Source organism: Sturnira hondurensis, unplaced genomic scaffold (genome assembly GCF_014824575.4).
Source record: "Sturnira hondurensis isolate 20B ecotype Veracruz unplaced genomic scaffold, ASM1482457v3 Scaffold0013943, whole genome shotgun sequence".
NCBI lineage: Eukaryota > Metazoa > Chordata > Mammalia > Chiroptera > Phyllostomidae > Sturnira > Sturnira hondurensis.
This window is the reverse complement of record NW_028086574.1, coordinates 292,497-310,667: the sequence shown is the minus strand read 5'-3', so window position 1 is coordinate 310,667 and position 18,171 is coordinate 292,497. Positions and strand designations below refer to the sequence as shown.

Here is an 18,171-nt window from a genome sequence, read left to right as displayed (position 1 = left end):
AAACCAGTTTGGCATATTTCATGCCCTCTTTTTGTTATTGGTTTCTAGTTTGTTGTATGTTTTATCTGGCTGTTTAAATTTGTTGTGGTCCATTTTATTATCAATGATACAGTCTGTCTCAATGAATCTTATATAAGGCTGCTTGAAAAAAAATCTTCTGCTGTTGTTGAATGGGGTTTCTGTAGATGTCAACACAATGCTGTTGGTTGATGATGTTACTCAGATTTTCTATATCCTTGTTGATTTTCTGTGTTGTATTTCTATCAATAGCTGAAAGATGGCTGTTGAAGTCCTGCCGTATGTAATTGTGGAATTGTCTGTTCCTCCTTTAAGTTCTATCAGTTTTTGCTTCATGTATTTCAAAGCTCTGTTGTTTGGTGCATACACATTTAGGATCAGTATGCCATCTTGGTCTCCTGACTCCTTCATTATTCTTTAATGTCACTTTTTGCCCTGTAAATTTTCTTTGCTTCAAATTATACTTTATCTGATGTTAATATAGTCACTATTGCATTTTTTGGTTGTTTTCATGGTTTATATTTTTCCATAATTTCATTTTCAACCTTATCTATATCATTACATTTGAAATAAGTTTCTGTGAATAGCATATATACTTGGGTCATGCTTTCTTTTTATTCATTTTACCATTTTCTGGTTTTAAATTGTTTTATTTAGACCACTTAAAATTATTTATGATATGTTAGGGCTTAAGTCTGCCATTTCATGATTTTTGTTTTTGTTTCCTGTTTATTGTTCCCTCGTTTCTGTTTTGGCTTCCTGTGGGTTACTTTAGTTTTTAGTATTCCATTTGTTATATCTATGATGTTTTTGTGTATATCTCTTTGTATTTTAGTGATTACTCTAGGTATTGTATTATACATACATAACTTATCACAACCTACGTCAGCATTTTAGCACTTAGAAACCTTACTTTCATTGGGTCCCTTTACATTCTCCATTCTTTAATGTAATTATTTCCTGTTCATACACTGTGCGCTGTATTTGGTGATTTGATTTCTTTTGCTTCATCTTTTGAACAGTTTTTACAAAACTCATGAGCAGTATAGTCTGTTCACCTTTACTTTTATGCACTCCATTGTTCTTTTTTTCTTCCTAAAGTCCCAAGGTTTCTCCCCTTAACATTTCCTTTCTTCATCACTAACTCCCATACTCTTCTAGAGTAGGTCTTTCTGGTAACAAAAGTTTTTGTTTCTTATTTAAAAATGTCTTCATGCCCCTTCATTCTTTTTTTTTTAATGTCCCCTTCATTCTTAAAGGATATTGTTGTGTGATATAAGATTCGGAATTAGCCTTCCCGGGTTTCATATGAGAAATCTGCTGCCATTTGATCTGTTGTTTCCTATCAGTGATGCATCCTGTCAGGCTGCTTTCAGTGTTGTTTTCTTTTTATACAGAGTTCGGAAGTTTGAGTAGAGTATAACGTGGCATGAAATTTAGAGGGGGTTAATCCTGTTTGGTCAGCTTTTTGAATCTGTTTGGTTTAGGCCCTTTGCCAAATTTGGGAACATATTAATAATTCTTCAAATAGTTTTTTCAGCCCCACACTTTCTCCTCCCTTTCAGGGACTTTAGTAACATGGGGTAGATCTCTTGTTTTTGTTTCTGAGGTCCATGAGGCTCTCATCTGCATTTTCCCTCCAATGTACTTTTTCTGTTGCACAGACTAATTGATTTCATTTTTGTCTTTGTGTGAGCTCACTGATTTCTCTCTCATATCTAATCTGTTGAGATCACCCAGTGAGTTTGCAGTTTGGCTTTCCAATTTTTCCATTGTTTGATTTCTCTTGGGTTCTTTTATACATCTTTGATTTCTTTGCCTCCTTTAATGCCAAAGGAGGTCTCAGAGAAAACAGGCAAAACCATAGTAGTCCAAAGTCATGGTTCTCTGGAGGAATCGAAGGCCTACAGTCTCCTATGTCGGTATCTACAAATATTTCTAAGAACAAATATAACTGGGGGTGGTCTGCAGATTGTCCAGAGTTGTGCTCTCCAGGGAAGGTTTCTGTGTAAAATTCCCCAGCTCCCCAAACGCTGTTACTGCCACACAGGAGAAGGGGTCAGCCCCCCTTCAGGATCAGCCTTCCTCTCTGGGGCTGAACACAGACTCCCTTTCCCCAGCTTCTCTAGGATCTCCGTCTTTGTTTTATGCCCCCACTGCTTGTTCTCTAACTTTTCCCTCTTAATTCCCTTCTCTCCTCATAATCAATACCTGTGTTCAAGTTTCTAGTTTCACCCTCCAGGCACTTTCGGCCTCACGTGCCCATTGAGCTCTGCCCTTCTCTTTCCTTTCACAGACACATTCTGTGTTAGCGGTGAATCCGCTTCTCTTCCTTTCCCTCCATTGACAACTAAACAATGGCCTTTACCACTGTCACCTGACTTAAGCAGGTCTCACAAAGTTCAGTTCTGCCCCTTTCCCTCTCCCACTCCCTACCTCCGATATTGGACCTTTTTTCTGCTGCCCTCCTCTCTGACTTGAAAGTCCTTTCCTGGTTTCTATGAGTTCTTTCCCTTCTCTTTCAGAGGATCTGTGTCTTCCATCTATTGAACCATAGTGCTTCTTAGGCCTCATCCATGGTCATTACTTTCCCAATTATGATGTGTTCCACAGGTGAGTTAATTCCCTCAAGGTATTTTACTCACAATGACCTACACTTCCCCCAAATCCGTATATCCAGGTTGAATGATTTTCATGTCTGTTACCTACTGGTCATCCTTCCTCCACACCTCCATATTCACATACACTGAGAGAGAGAGAGTGTGTGTGTGTGTGTGTGTGTGTGTGAGAGAGAGAGAGAGATGGCCATGATGCTGGGTGCATCATCATAATAAGAACAAGCAAACATGTGGTATTACTTTGTATCAATCACTGATCTGAATGTTTTACACACATCACCTTTTAACAATTTAAACAAGTCTATGTGGTAGGTAATGTCCCCATTTTACAGATGAGAAAACTTAAGGAACAGAAGTTGAGGAATTTGCCCAAAGTTGTACAATCAATGAGGAAGCATGAGATCAGGGAATGGAGGCCAGTTAGCCACAGAATCCATGCCCTTATCACTTTCTTGTGTTCCTTCTCTCAGGGTGAGTCTTTGTTTTCCTGGTCACCAATCATTTCTACTGAAACAGGCAAAATAATGCTCATACAGCTGTAACTTCCTTTTCTCATTTGACAGAACATCTTGGCCATTCATGCTGGGGAGGTAAACCAAACTCACTATTTAATGGCTGCTTAATCTGTTCTTATATCTCTAGAAAATGCAGATGTCTGGGTTTGAGGTTGGGGGAAGGCAGGGAAGGGCCAAGGCACATGTTTGGTTTTAGATACTGTTTGAGGTACCTGAAAACCATCTCAGTGAATCCTATTATCTTATGTCTTGTCCAAGCCAGACAGACACCTCGCAGCCACTTTTTCCCATCACCCTGCATCCCGCCACTGTCGCATTTTGTTCATTTTACCCTTTTATTTTCCTTAGTAGATACTCAATATGTGTGTTTTAGTGAATGGTCACACACAACACTATGTTTTTATTGTAATGCTTGGGTTCCTCACAGTACTCATTATATACAAAGCTGTGTGTATAGTCAGCACACTCTATGATATGACGTCTAAGAGAAGCTACACTGGCTTCTATGGCCAGATCTATAAGACATTACAAGTCATAATGAATAATTGTGTTGGAGGGCCTCAAGACTACTCCAGGTTTGATGATTTACTATAAAGACTTCAAGGACTCAACATACTATCTTACTCAACAGCTATGATTTACTACAGCAAAAGAATAAACAGTAAATAGCCAAGGGAAAAGTCTCAAGGACTGAAGTCCACAGGAAATCAGGGACGAGTTTTAGGAGTTCTGAGCACTTAATTTAAGCTTCATCAATGAGTTATGACAGTATGTGTGAAATGTCTACTAGGGAAGCTTATTAGAAACTGAGTGCCCCAGGATTTTATTGGGCAATCTTTGTTTAGCATGTAGCCAAGACTCTAGACCTCCACAAGATAGCAGGTCCCCGGCATACACCACATTGTTTACTCAAACAATAGGCCCACTGAGCCATTCACCCTTTCTGGGAATGGTGGGAAACCTAAGGTTCCAAACTCTACCCAGGGCAAACTGAACCTAAGAGGATAGCAGTCTGGGGCCTGCTCTGTTGACTCTTCACAGAGACTATAATGGTATTGAAATGTTGAATAAATTCAGATGTCTAACAAGTATTAAATGCGTTCGCCAGAACAAAAAATGTCATAGCTTTGAGGCAAGGGCTTATGTACATGTAAACTCTTATAGCTAAAACAATCAGTTAAGTCACAGTGGAAATTCTTACCAAGCAGTTACGATTTAATTTAGTGATGACAAAGTACAGAGAATGGTGAGGAAGGACCTTATTTCTCCTGTCTGCAAGTGATTCCACTTGCAAATATCCCCTTTGCCATTATTTCTACAAATATGTGATGGCCAGGTTAATGCTATATATTTCCATTGCAAAGACGTTAACAATTTCAAATTTACTTTGTTCCTGCTGTTGAAACTTGTAGCCTTTGCAAGAAAGAAAAAAAATTTAAAGACTATGGGGTCATAACAATTCCTGTATCATTAAATGTGCATAAATTGAGATTAAAGAGTGTGTTGTTGCAGGCTTAGTCACATTCATGGAAATTTGTATGAGTTTCACCAGGAGGGTCCTCTACAGAGACATGGTGCTGAAGACCTATGGGAACCTGGTCTCTGGGTGCAGCTCCCCTTTGTACTCACCCTCTGGCCTGCAGTTGGCCCTCTCTGTCTCCATTGTGGAAGGTGGCATGCCTCCAGAGTGCTCACTGATGTCACTCTTGTGTTTTGAGGGTTAAAGATATATAATGTTTGCTCAGGGATGTGTTCCAAATCTTGTAATTGAATGGTCTCGGCTAAATTGTAAATGGGCAGTGACAAGAGCCCAGGCCCTCCGGTCAGACTACCTGGCTGTACATCCTGGCCTTCTTCTTGTTTTGGCATCTGGAACCTTGCTCGTACTGTAGAGACTGCTCCTCACAGGCTAGGTGATTGCTAGAGGTTGCAAAGACTCCCTTATGAGCATGTCTTTTACACACAAGCCAACAATCCAGAGCCCATAGCCCTCAGCTACCTCTTTTCATGGTCTCACATGTGGAGTCACTATCTCCTTGCCCTAATCAATCCAGGTTCATGGACCAGGCAACTAAGGTGGTCATGTATCAATCAGGTGGTCTTCCTGGGGCTGGTCCAGGCCAGTTTTTCCTTGGAATGTGTAGCATTTGAGCAACTGAGGCCCGTTCAGTTAATACTTTAGTGCAGTCCAACTCCCTGGCCCTTAGCCTAGACTCTGTTACAGCAAAACAATCATTTACCTGAGCATGTCTCAAAGCATTTGTGTAATACATACACCATAGTATTATCCGGAATATGCCTCACATTTGAGGGAGGCAGTGTAAGGAATGGATAGATTTAAAGAAACAACCCCTTCATTCAGTAAAGCCATTATGCCCTTATTCATATTTCTGTACTAATTCGATCACTAGTTGTGTTCTTTGATCAACTTATTTTTACTTTGTGATAAACAACCTCACCTATCACTACATTGGTTTAGGGCAGCATCCCCACACATCCAGAAAGCAGTGAGGACTTTCTAACAGATTTTCCCCCTCTCCTGCCCCTTTTGTAACCAGAAAAGAACCGCGTTCAGTGTTCAGGCTGCTCTACCAAACCCAATAAGCAATGACAGCAATTGAATCTTTATGGGCGCTTTATTCAGATGGCCAGCAATCTGAGAAGATGGTGGGTTCATACCCTAACAGCCCATCTTGTCTTTCCAGGCCAGACCTTTCATAATGGAGATAGTAAACAAGGTGCCGTGATGGCTTTGAGATTCTTCAGAAGCTGCAACACTCCTGTCCTGGGCAGTTGGCTGTTCCCAGGGGAGGGTGGTGTCTGTCTCCCCCTGGAACACAAAGGCCGATGCCTCCAACTTGTCCCCAAGGTGGTAATCTCTAGCAGTGCCCCCAGGAGGTCTGCTGTTTTCCCATGAGCCAGGACTGGCCTTAGCTGTAGTTTTTGAAACGAAGGCTTTAACATATATATTAACTTGCTAGACTTTTTACCTTAAGTTAAAATTTTCCAAGTCTTGAGTCCCCTATTACTTTCATGGGCTTAAATTACATGCAGCACCCAGAGTGCTCTTTTTAAAACAAATCAGATGACACTACCATTGGGGTCAAAGCCTTTCCATGACTACTTGTTTCACATTTTTCTTATTTTAAATAATTTCTTGCCCTGGCTGGTATAGCTCAGTGGATTGAGTGCAGGCCTGAGAGCCAAAGGATCCCAGGTTGATTCCCCATCAGGGCACCTGCCTGCGTGGCAGGCCAGGTCCCCAGAAGTGGGGCGGGACAGGCAACCACCCACTGATGTTTCTCCTTCCCTTCTTTCTGTACATATAAAATCTAAACAAAAAATAAAATTAAATTACAGTTGACATGCAATATTGTATGTTTTAGCTGTACAGTGTGAACTATTATTTTCTTACCTATGTTCGTGATTCTCTGAATTCAGGGCCTTGCTCGCTGGGGTGGGGGGACACTGCTCTTCGCAGGGTAGCCAATTCTTAGAGATAACGAACTGCATAGGGGCTTTGTCCTTCACATGCAAATTAAACAATCCAAATCCCTAACTGGAACCATTTCCTGCTTCTGGCTCTTAACACTTAAAAAGACAATATTCTTCGGTCCTGGTCATTCCAGGGCCTGGTACCAGACAGATAGGGAAGACTCTATTTCCCAAAAGTCGGCGAAAGTATTCAACTAACCAGGTTTGTTTCCCCGGCCCTATTTTTCCTTTCTCGTGGGAAAACCCAACAAAGGTTCTGGACCAAGAGTTCGAGGTTTGCGCGTTTGGTAGAGTGTCAGGGCGGGACTTCCGAAGTTCTTATGGCTGTTACATTCCAAGAGAATCGGGAGCCCAGGGTTGATTCCGGGGCTTTGCAGCCGCCTTGGCTGCGGGAGAAGGTCTTTGCCTCCTGAGCCTCGATTGCGCTTCCCCTTGTTCCCCGAGAGTGCCCACGGTGAAGAGGCGGGTCTGACGGGGCGGTCCGGGCTTCGCGGGAGAAGATGTGCTTAGTTACCGACACACGGTGGCAAGTCAAAACTACATAACCCAGGGGGCTGCGCGGCACGGTTCTGCGCGGCACGTGTCTGCGCAGGCGCCGGGCCAATCACGGCCCGAGAAAAGGCCGTTTCCTGTGGACCGCGCTGGTTGGGGAGGGACTTCTGGTTCCTCTGATAAACGTCGTCTTTCTGTGCCCAGTCGCCCTTCCCTGGCTGTGGAGTCTGGAGCGGCGGGTCCAGTGGTTTTCCTGGGCCGGCACCAGGAAGGCGCGACCGGTGAGCGCCCGCCGAGGCCCCGGCCTCGGCCCGTGCATACCTGAAGCGACGCCGTGGGCCTCGTGTGTGTCTTACACGGGGAAACTGAACTCCGAATAAGACCGTCAGCCGCAGTCACCTGCTCTAGATGGTTGCCTGAGGCTGTGGGAACTACCTCCGTCGCCCCTCTCCGAACCCCGCTACGTGCACAGGGTCCTGTCATGGCGGCTGCGTGCTTAGACCCGGCGCAGGTGCGTGGGCATTGCTGGTTCTTAGGGGCTCCTGGGCAGGATGGACCCTAAGTCAGCCATTGGATTCCTCTTTGTCCTTTTCGTTTACTTGTAACAGTGTCGCGTTTGTGACACGTTTTCAGTCAGTGCGCAAAGGACGAATGATGCTTCCTTTCTAGGGCTCCCATCACATCCGTAAATCCTACCGCCGCTTTGATCTGCAGGTCCATATCCCGCCCCCAGCCGACCTCTGACCGACCGGGTTGCTTTTGCAGGCACACGAGCCTCACCGTTGCCCCGTTGTTTTCCATTCACAGCCTATGTCCGTGCACTGGCCTTTGCCTGGCGACTCTTCCAATGTCTTTGCAGGGCTTTCTTGTAGAATTCTCCTGGCTTCTGCCCAGATGTCACCCATTTTGAGAAGGCTCGTTCTGGCCAGGTGGCTCAGTTGGTTAGAGCGTTGTGGGAACAAAGAGAAAACAACCAAAAAGCATCGAGTCTTTGCTGTGGGCTGACAGGCAGGCATAATATATCGTCTCATTTCATCTTCAACTCCTTAGAGCTGAGTTCTGTTATTATAACTGCTTCGGAGAAGAAATACCTGAGGCCCAAATTCACCGTGGTCCTTAAGTGGCTGAAACTAATAACTAGTATGTGACTGTGGCAGTCTGTATTTTTACCCTCTTTTCTAGAAACAGTGTATAGGGAGGCCTGTGTCTAACACATAAAGTAAACTTTGCAAACCCAATTAGATTCTTTCCCATAGATGCTCTTGAGCATGAATGGGGGACATGGCATTTCTGCAGGTGGAAGTGAGTGGACGGGAAGAAGGTATATTGATAGTAGGATTCCCCAGAGGACCTGTGAGGGTGCCGCGGTCCCTGCGTGCTCTCCTCTTCACCATCTGCTCAGACATGTCCTGGGAGTGCCATACTGTGGTCATTCCCTGCTCAGCCAGGGCAGACATCATCCAGTTCTGATTTCGTGGCTTCAGTGCACAGTTTGCATTGTCTTCAGCAACACCTGTCCCTGTTCCTACAGTATTCTTTCCTCAGGAATACAAGCTGTCAGGACTCAGAAAAAAAAATGATGGCTTGTTGAGGATGCTCCCTGGGATTCTGCAAGGTGCAGAATGGGAGCAGTTCCTGCCACTTCCCAATCAGGTGCCACCACTTCAAGTAACTCTCCTGTGAGGTGGGGGGTGGTCATGAGTCTGCTCTTCTGCCCATGTCCACAGAAATATTTTTCACGGTGGCTGAGATGAATGGAACTGAGAAATTTATTTGAAGTGCTTCCCATCTTCATCAACTGTGGTTTTGCTTTGGTAATGGAGGAATGTCAGGGTTATGACATTAGACTATGGACTACAAGGACGTGTGTTCAGATTTTGACTCTTGCTCATGACACATGTAAACTTTGAGTGAATGGTAGAGCTCCCTGAACTGCAGGTCTCTGATGGGCATGGAGACGATGATGGTATTGCGGTGGCCAGGCACCCCAGTGTTTCTTTTACAAATATACATATATTTTTAATTTTTTAAAAGATTTTATTTATTTTTAGGGAGAGGGGAAGGGAGGGAGAAAGAGAGGAAGAGAAACAAAGATGTATGAGGGAAACAGATGTGTGAGAGATACATCAATCTGTTGCCTCTCACGTGCCTTGGTCTGCAGCCCAGGCATGTTCCCAGACTGGTGCCGACTAGTGACCTTTTAGTTCACAGGCCAGGACTCAATCCACCGAGCCATGCCAACCAGGGCTGTATTTTAATTCTTATAACTCGTTGATCAGTGAGAATTATTGCGTTGATCCAGAAATCAAGGTTCTGAGAAATGAAGGGAGGTCCCATGTTTACACTGGAGGCAAGTGTTGATTTTGAAAATGTTGCATTTACATCGCAACATAATTTCAGAGTCAGAGACTTCCAGTTACTTTAACACACCAGGGAGAAAGCCCTCAGCACAAGGCAGGCACACAGTAAGGACCAGTGAGTGTTAAGTGCAGTTGCTGTAATTATTGGTATTTTTTCATTATCATTAATATCCATTTCCATTCCTTTGACATCTGAGTCCTCACCATTCTGTGCCTCACAGTCCACATAGGATGGTCCTGATCCAGTGTTCCTTTCCATTGGCTCCATATAGTGTGCTTCTGTCTCCTACTCACCTGTTGTCAGTGCAAGGCAGCGTCTGCCTCCCTGAGCCCATCACAGAGCTCTGCCCTCAGGAGGTGTTTGGTCTCTCTGCACCTTTTACATTGGGAGGTACATCTCTGAGCTAATCCAGTAGTCCCAAGACCAATGTTGCTGCCTCTATATGACTTTCCAGGTGTCTGTGACCTTCAAGGATGTGGTCGTGACCTTCACTCGTGAGGAGTGGGGGCAGCTGGACCTGGCCCAGAGGACCCTGTACCAGGAGGTGATGCTGGAGACCTGCATGCTCCTGGTGTCTCTGGGTGAGTCCTCCCCAGCTCTGCCAAGTAGAGGACCTGTCACCCCATTCATTTTGCCCTCTGTCTCCAGGTCTGGCTGGTCAAGAAGGCCTCTGTAGTCTGTCTACCCTCCAACCCCCAGCTTCAGTCATATTGGGCAAAAAACAATTTGCCTTTGGTCACAGCCAAAGGATAAGGATGTGTTGGGAGGAAGTGGGGTGTGCCTCACAGAATGCAAAGGCAGGTGTTCCAGCGGGGCTTATTGAGGGACTGGCATAGGGACTTAGAGGAGCATGATCTTGTCCTAATTTCTCTCTGTGGTTCAGCTCCTATCACTGTCTTCACAGTGGCTTTTCCCAACTCAGCTGTTTTGTAGAAGGAAGTGGTCACCCAGACATTTCTTTTTTTTTTTTAAGATTTTATTTATTTATCTTTAGAGGGGAAAGGAAGGAGAGAAATATCAATGTATGGTTGCTTCTTGTGAGTCCCCTGCTGGGAACTGGCCTGCAACCCAGGCATGTGCCCTGACTGGGAATCGAACCACGATCATCTGGTTCTCAGGCCCTCGCTCAATCCACTAAGCTACACCAGCCAGGGCTCACCCAGACATTTCTTGTCTCTGTTTCTTTCTGTATATTTTAATTGTTTCTCTCCACTCATTTAATTCTCCCAGCATGCTCCTCGGCAAGTAAGGAAAATAGGGCCATTGTAGTGAGTCTCTTACAAAGCTTAATCCATTCACTTTAAGAGGTACATCTTCACTGTGAAAAGCTCTGCTTTTTAAAAATTTTATTTATTTATCTTTAGAGGGGAAGAGAGGGAGAGAGGGAGAGAAATATCAGTGTATGGTTACCTCTCGTGTGTCCCTGCTGGGAACCTGCCTGCAACCCAGGCATGTGCCCTGACTGGGAATCGAACCACAGTTGTTTGGTTCACAGGCCCGTGCTCAGTCCACTGAGCTACACCAGCCAGGGCTAAAAGCTCTGCATTTTTTGATATATAGTCTTTTTTTGTATGCAAAATGTTGATAATAGATGATATTTAACATTTGTGCAAATGTCTCAATTTGACCAAATCGCTATGTGGAATTACCAATTTTTATTTATTTATTTTTAAAATTATTTATTTATGTATAAATATATACTTCAAATCCTCACCTGAGGATATGGCCACTGATTTTTAGAGGGAAGGAGAGAGAGAGAAACATTGATGTGAGAGAGAAACATCGATCAGTTGCCTCCTGTATATGCCATGACCGGGATTGAACCTACAACCTAACCTTTTGGTGCATAGTACAATGCTCCAACCAACTGAGCCACTTGGCCAGAGCCCAAATTTTTATTTTTAGTGGTTCTTAAAATGCTCAAGTCTGGCCTCCATAAGTCTGCCCCTTCCTCTGCCCCTTGTTCCCTGAGAATTGAATTCTCTTGCTCACACTCCCATCTTACCACCACAGCCTACTTGGTCGGAGCCTGCTGTCCCTGTACAGGAGTGTTCTTCATTTCCTCCTTAGTGCAGCACTTTGAAGACGAGGGTCTGGTGCCCAACTTTTGGTGTCCAGTCCTGCTTTGCTGCTTTTGAGTTGTATGTTCCTAGGCAAGATACTGATACCCTCTCGGCCTTAGTTATCTCATAGGTAAAATGAGATAATACAGTATTACTTCACAGGGCTGTTTTGAAAGTAAATGTCTTGGAACAATACCTGGTGATACCTTGCTGTGTGCAGGGTTAGTAATTGTGACCCCTGCTGCTCACTACTCTTAATGATCTCATCATTGTCCTCATTGTCATGGTCATCATCCTTAGTTGGATTCAGCATTTTCTAGAACAATGTTGTGTGGCTTTGTAGTTAAGTAGGCCAGATGGCTAGATCCTGGTTTCTGTCTCAGCTGAGGCATTTATCATTTCATGAATTCAACCAATCACTTTATCTGCCTGAGTCTTGGTTTCTTCGTGTATAAAATAGTGCTGAGCACATTATGTACTTCATGCTGTACAGAAATCCTAAAATGGAACTTTTCATGGAAGGAAGAATAATATACGCTTTGCTTAGGACCTGAAAAAATACTTAGATCAATGAAGACTCCTTATTTCTGAATGAAAAGACTCAATATTTCAAATGTCTTTTTTTCTAAATTAGTGCCTATATTAAATTCCGTTTTAAAAATTTTTTAAATTTGTTTGGCACAGACACTGGGATATGCTATATCTTACACATAGTAATTGTTTTTTAAAGGCTATTTTTACAACTGTTTTACATTAACATTAAAATTGAGAGGAAGGTACAGAGATTTCTCTTAACCCTTCTGTCTCACACTATCAACATTCCCATGAGAGTGATACATTTGTTAAAGTTGATGAACCTACACTGGTACAGCATAATCGCCCAAAGTCCACAGTTTACATTAGGGTTCTCTCTTGCTATTTTACATTCTGTGGGTTTGGACAAATGTACAATGAATGACATGTATCCATCCTTACAATATCATACCCAGTACTTTTGCTACACTAAAAATCCCGTTTGTTCTGTATATTCATACCTGCTCCACCAATACCTGGCAACCAGTAATCTTTACTGACTCCATTTGTGTTTTCCAGATCGTAATATGGTTTCAGATTGGCTTCTTTCACTGAGTAGTATGTATTTAAGGTTCCTCCGTGTCTTTTCATGGCTCCATTGTTCATTTCTTTTTAGCTTTGAGTAATATTCCATTGTGTGGATGTACTATATCATTTATCCATTCACCTACTGGAGAACATGTCTGTTGCTTCCAAGTTTTAGCAGTTATGAATAAAGCTGCTATAAATATCTATGTGCAGGTTTTTATGTGCCCGGTAATATGTTTTAAATTTCAAATTCCACTTGTGTATTATTGGTATATAGGAAAGCAGTTGACTTAGAAACTGTGGAACACTTCATGAATTCGTGTGTCACCCTTGCACAGGGGCCATGCCAACCTTTTCTGCGTCATTCCAGCGATTGAATTTGTACGTTAATCTTGCATCCTGCAACTTTGCTATAATTGCTTATTAGTTCTAGAAGTCTTTCATTGATTATTTTGAATTTTCTGTGTATATGATCTCGGCATCTGCCAATAAAGACAACTTTCTTTCTTTCCAATCTGAATACCTTTTATTTCATGTTTCCATCTTACTGCATTAGCTGGTATTTTCAGTACAATGTTGAAAACCTGTGGTAATAAAAGACATCCTTGCCTTGTTCCTGATCTTAGCGGGACAGCTTCAAGTTTCTCACTTTTAAGTGGGATATTAGCTGTAGGGGTTTCTGTAGATGTTCTTTATCAATTTAAGGAATTTCCTCACTATTCCCTGTTTGCTGAGAGGTTGTTTTTTTTTTATTGAATGGATGTTGGGTTTTATCAAATGCTTTTCTGCATCTATTGATATGTTTGTATGATTTTTCTTTTTTTAACCTGTTGGTGTGATGGATTACATTAACCAATTTTCTAATGTTGAGCCAAGTTTGAATCTCTGGGATAAATTCCACTTGGTTGTGATATATAATGTTTTTATACGTTGTTTGAATTGCTAGTATTTTTGTGGAGGATTTTTTGCATCTGTATTCATGAGGGATGCTGTAGTTTTCTTGAATGTCTTTATCTGGCTTTGGTATTAGAGTAATGCTGGCTTCCTAGACTGAGTTAGGAAATACCCCTTCTGCTTCTATCTCTGGGAAAGATTCTAGGGAATTGGTATAGTTTCTTTCTTTAGTGTATTGTGGAATTCACCAGTGACCCCATCTGAGCCTAGTGCTTTTTCTTTTGGAAGGTTTTGATTATTCCATTTCCTTAACAGATATAGCCCTATTAAGATTGTCTGTTTTTTCTTGTGTGAGTGTTAGCAGATTGTGTCATTCATGTAATTGGTTTCATTTCATCTTGGTTGTCAAATTTGTAAGCATAGAGTTGTTAATAGTATTTTAATATCCTTTTAATGTCCATATAATTTGTGGTGATGCCTCCTCTTTCATTTCTGATATTAGGAATTTGTGTTCTCTTTTTTTTTTTCCTTAGTTTCTCTAGAAGCTTACCATTGCTATTGATCTTTTCAGAGAACCAGCTTCTGGTTTTATTGATTTTTTTTCTATTGATTTCCTGTTTTCAATTTCATTGATTTCTGCTCTAATTCTGACTTTTCTGTACTGTTTACTTTGGATTTAATTTGCTCTTGCTTTCTAAGGTAGAAATTTGTATAATTGACTTTAGATTTTTTTCCTTTTAAAAATATGCATTCAGTACTATAAATTTTCCTGTCAGTGCATCTCAAAAATTTTGCTAAGTTATATTTTCATTTAGTTCAAAATATTTTTTTCTTTCTTGAGATTGCTTCATAGACTCATTTGTTATTTAGAAGCATGTTGCTTAATCTCCATGTATTTGGGGAATTTCAAGTTCTCTTACTGTTAATTGATTTCTAATTATTCCTTCGTGATCTGAGAGCATATATTGTGTGATTTCTATTCTTTTTAAAATTTATTAAGGTGTGTTTTATGGACCAGAATATTATCTGTCATGTGAGCTTGAGAAGAATGTATATTCTGCTGTTGGATAAAGTAGTCTATAGCTGTCAGTTATATCCAGGTAATTGATGGTATTGATTATAACTGTGTCATTACTGACTTCACGTCTGTTGTATCTGCCCATTTCTGACAAGTACTATGGTCTACAGCTGTGATGTGAGGATTCATTTGTTTCTCCTTGTTATTCTATTAGTTTTTGCCTTATATAATTTAGTGCTATGATTCGTTTTTAGGCACCTACGCATTAAGGATGTTTTTGTCTTTTGGAAAATTTGCCACATCATCATTATGTAATGCCCTTCTTTACCTCTGATCACTTGTTTTAAGTCTGCTCTGTCAGTAATTAAGGCCACTACTGCATTCGTTTGACTAATAGTAGTATGATATGTTCTCTATCCATTTACTTTTAATCTGTATGTGTCTTTATATTTACAGTGGGTTACTTATAGAAAACATGCAGCTGGTTCTTGTTTTGTGATGGGAGCATTGAGACTTTTGATATTTCAAGTGCTTATTAATAGTTAAATTAATACCTACCAGATTTGTTACTGTTTTCTATTTGTTGTCCATGTTCTTTGTTCCTGTTTTTCTCTTCCACTCTTTCTCTGCCTTTTGTGGTTTCAGATGAGTATTTTATATTATTCCATTCTCTCTTATTCCGTAGTATATGACTTAAACTTTTTTTTTTTACTTTTTTTAGTGGTTGCCCTAGAGTTTGCAATATACATTTAACTAATCTAAGTCCACTTCACAGGTAGCTTGAATCCTTATAACAAAAATAATCCTAATTCCACTCTGACCAATGTGGCTCTGTTGATTGCGCATCATCCTTCAAAACCAAGGGTTGCCAGTTCGATTCTCAGTTAGGGCACATGCCTGGGTTGCAGGTTCAGTCCCCAGCCAGGGCACATATGAGAGGCAGCTGATCAATTATTATATCTCACATCAATGTTTCTCTCCCTCTGTTTCTTTCTCATTTCCCCTCTCTCTAAAAATTAATAAAATCTTTTTAAAAAATCTTAATTCCTCCCTCCTGTTTTTTGCATTATTGCTGTCATGTATTTTACCTACATTTAAGCGTATATATGTACACACACATACATACATATGATATATACGTAAGGATACATAACCCAATACATTGTTGCTATTATTTTGAGCACACTGTTTTGCTTGGTCAAGTAAGACAAGTAAACCTTTTTATTTTACCTTCCGGTCCTCAGTCCTAATGCTAAGGCTGGTTCCCTAACAGGAGTTGTGAGGACAACAGGGGCTGCAGGCGCTCCCTTGGCCCTTTCTGGAATAAAGCTTTCTCTGCTTGGGGTGGCTGGTATAGGTCATGTGCTGATCTCAGACTACACGTGATCAGGAGTGCCATTTGTGAGATGACAGAGACCTCCCAGGTGGGCCACCTCCACCTGGCAAGTGTGCAGTACCCTACGAGTGCCCGAGCCTTACCCCAGAGATACCTTTTTTTAAGATTTTATTTATTTATTTTTAGAAAGATGGGAAGGAAGGGAGGAAGAGGGAGAGAAACAATGGTGCAAGAGATACCAATTGGTTGCCTCTTGCACTCCCCCAACTGGGGGCCTGGCCCACAACCCAGGCATGTGCCCTGGCTGGGAATCAAACGAGCAGCCATTTGGTTCGCAGGCCAGTATTCAATCCACTGAGCCACACCAACCAGGGGAAGGTTTTGTTTGAATGGGTCTGTGTGGTGGCAACCAGGTGCCCTCAAGGTTGCTAATGCACAGGGAGGTTGAGGCCCCTGGCTTGGACTAACTCAAAAAGCTCTTCCAGAAATATATCTGAATGGTGTTGGGGTACCGTTTAGACATAGGATAGAAATAAAAGAGAACGGGTGCTATCTACGTAGCCAGACCTAATGTCCACAGTGTGTGGGCCCCAAGGATGGTGTTTCTGCCGTTGGTTTCCAGTCCGCTGCATTGTGCATGGATGGGAGCAGCTTCATCCCAAGGTCTCCTCCCCATCCTGAAGTCCCAGACTAGACTGAGGGTTTTTCTTTATTCTTACCCAAATCACCATTTCTTCTTTCTTTCCTGTGAACAGGCTGTCCTTTGTCTAAGCCAGAACTGATCTACCTGTTGGAGCGCAGCCTGGAGTTACAGATGTTGAAGAGAGGACTCTTCCTGAGCTCCTGCCCAGGTGGGTGCCAGCAGCTGGCCAGGTTGGGAATCATGGCCACTTTCAGACAGCGACGTGACCATTGCCTCTCCATTTGTGGTGATCCTCTTGTTGTGGCCTCTGTGGGGTCTTGGGATCCATGGAGCCTTTAACCTGTGGTCCTTCTGTCTCCCGCTGTCCAGCCCTGTCACACTCTTTACCACTCCTGGGAGAAGTCCTGGGGTGTCTGAGGTACCTTTGTTTTCTCAGCTCCAGCTGCCTGGCATAAAGCAAGCTGTAACGCACAGTAGCCTTATGGCCCCGGGGAGGTTGTGTGATCTTGTTGTGTCGTGGCTGTCTCAGCAGTTTCATATCGAAAATGGAGTCTTACCCTGGCTGGTGTGGCTCAGTGGGTTGAGCACTGGCCTGTGAACTGAAAGGTTGCTGGTTTGATTCCCAGTCAGGGCACAGGCCTGGGCTGCCGTCCCGGTCCCTGGCTGGGGAGCGTGCGAGAGGCAACCAGTCAGTGTTTCTCTCACACATTTATGTTTTTCTCCCTCTCTTTCTTCCTCCCTTCTACTTTCTCTAAAAATGAATAAATAAAGTCTTTTTTAAAAAGAAGAGGAGACTAAAACAGAGTCTTCTTCCTGTGTTGCTTCTAAGTCTGAATGTCTCCTCTATGTAACTTTTCTTCTTACCTACCTGGGAAGGTCTCGCTCTGATCACGGCCAGTTCCTACCCCCGGCTGTAGATCACACCTTCTCTGGGAAGCTCCCTCTTCACTTCTTTTCTTCTTCTTTTGTAACTTTATCTGTTCTCTACACAGCAAGAAAATATGCTCAGGGCCTCACATTTAGGGATAGTCAATAAAAGGTGCTGATACCTCTCCGATGGCTTAACACCGGCATCAACTCTCGTTTCCCTGGATAATCGCTCTTCTTGCAGAAGTTGTCTGTTCTTAGAAAAGATGTCTACACTTGCATCTCATGCCTCCCATTTACTATGCTTTCTTGTACTATTTTTTTAAGATAGATTTATTTTTAGAGAGAGGGGAAGGAAAGGAGAAGAAAGAGAGAAGTATCAGTGTGTGATTGCCTCTCACATGCCCCCTGCTGGGGACCTGGCCCACAACCTAGGCATATGCCCTGGCTGGGAATTGAACCAGCGACCCTTTAGTTCATAGGCCAGCACTTAATCCACTGAGCCACACCAGCCAGAGCAATTTCTTGCACTTCTTTAAAGGTTTTATGTATTTATTTTATTTTAGAGAGGGGAAGGGAGGGAGAGAAGCATCAGTGAGTGAGTGCCTCTCATGCACCCCCTATCAGGGACCTGGCCTGAACCCAGGCATTTGCCCTAGACTTGGAATCAAACCAGTAACCCTTTGATTTGCAGGCCATCACTCAGTCCACTGAGCCACACTGGGTAGGGCTTTTGTACTTTTTAAAGGA

The 18,171-nt window shown here is 42.6% G+C and overlaps 1 protein-coding gene and 1 non-coding gene across 3 annotated transcripts in view; one reads left to right on the top strand and one right to left on the bottom strand.

Annotated features, from left to right (window-relative positions):
* The window catches only part of LOC118998261 (zinc finger protein 805-like), a 72,692-nt gene that overhangs the window by 49,364 nt on the left and 5,157 nt on the right, over nucleotides 1-18,171 (top strand). The window contains exons 1-3 of one of the 2 annotated variants that reach the window (XM_037062318.1): nucleotides 7,071-7,649; nucleotides 9,954-10,080; nucleotides 16,667-16,762. The exons of the other annotated variant lie outside the window; for it this stretch is intronic. Of the exons in view, the coding sequence (XP_036918213.1) occupies nucleotides 7,620-7,649; nucleotides 9,954-10,080; nucleotides 16,667-16,762 (253 nt within the window). The 5' untranslated portion in view covers nucleotides 7,071-7,619. Of the gene's footprint in view, nucleotides 1-7,070; nucleotides 7,650-9,953; nucleotides 10,081-16,666; nucleotides 16,763-18,171 lie in introns of those variants that run through there. 2 annotated transcript variants of the gene reach the window in all.
* On the bottom strand, nucleotides 12,957-13,059 carry LOC118998274 (U6 spliceosomal RNA). Its single transcript, XR_005068836.1, has one exon. It is a non-coding gene; the product is annotated as a U6 spliceosomal RNA (small nuclear RNA).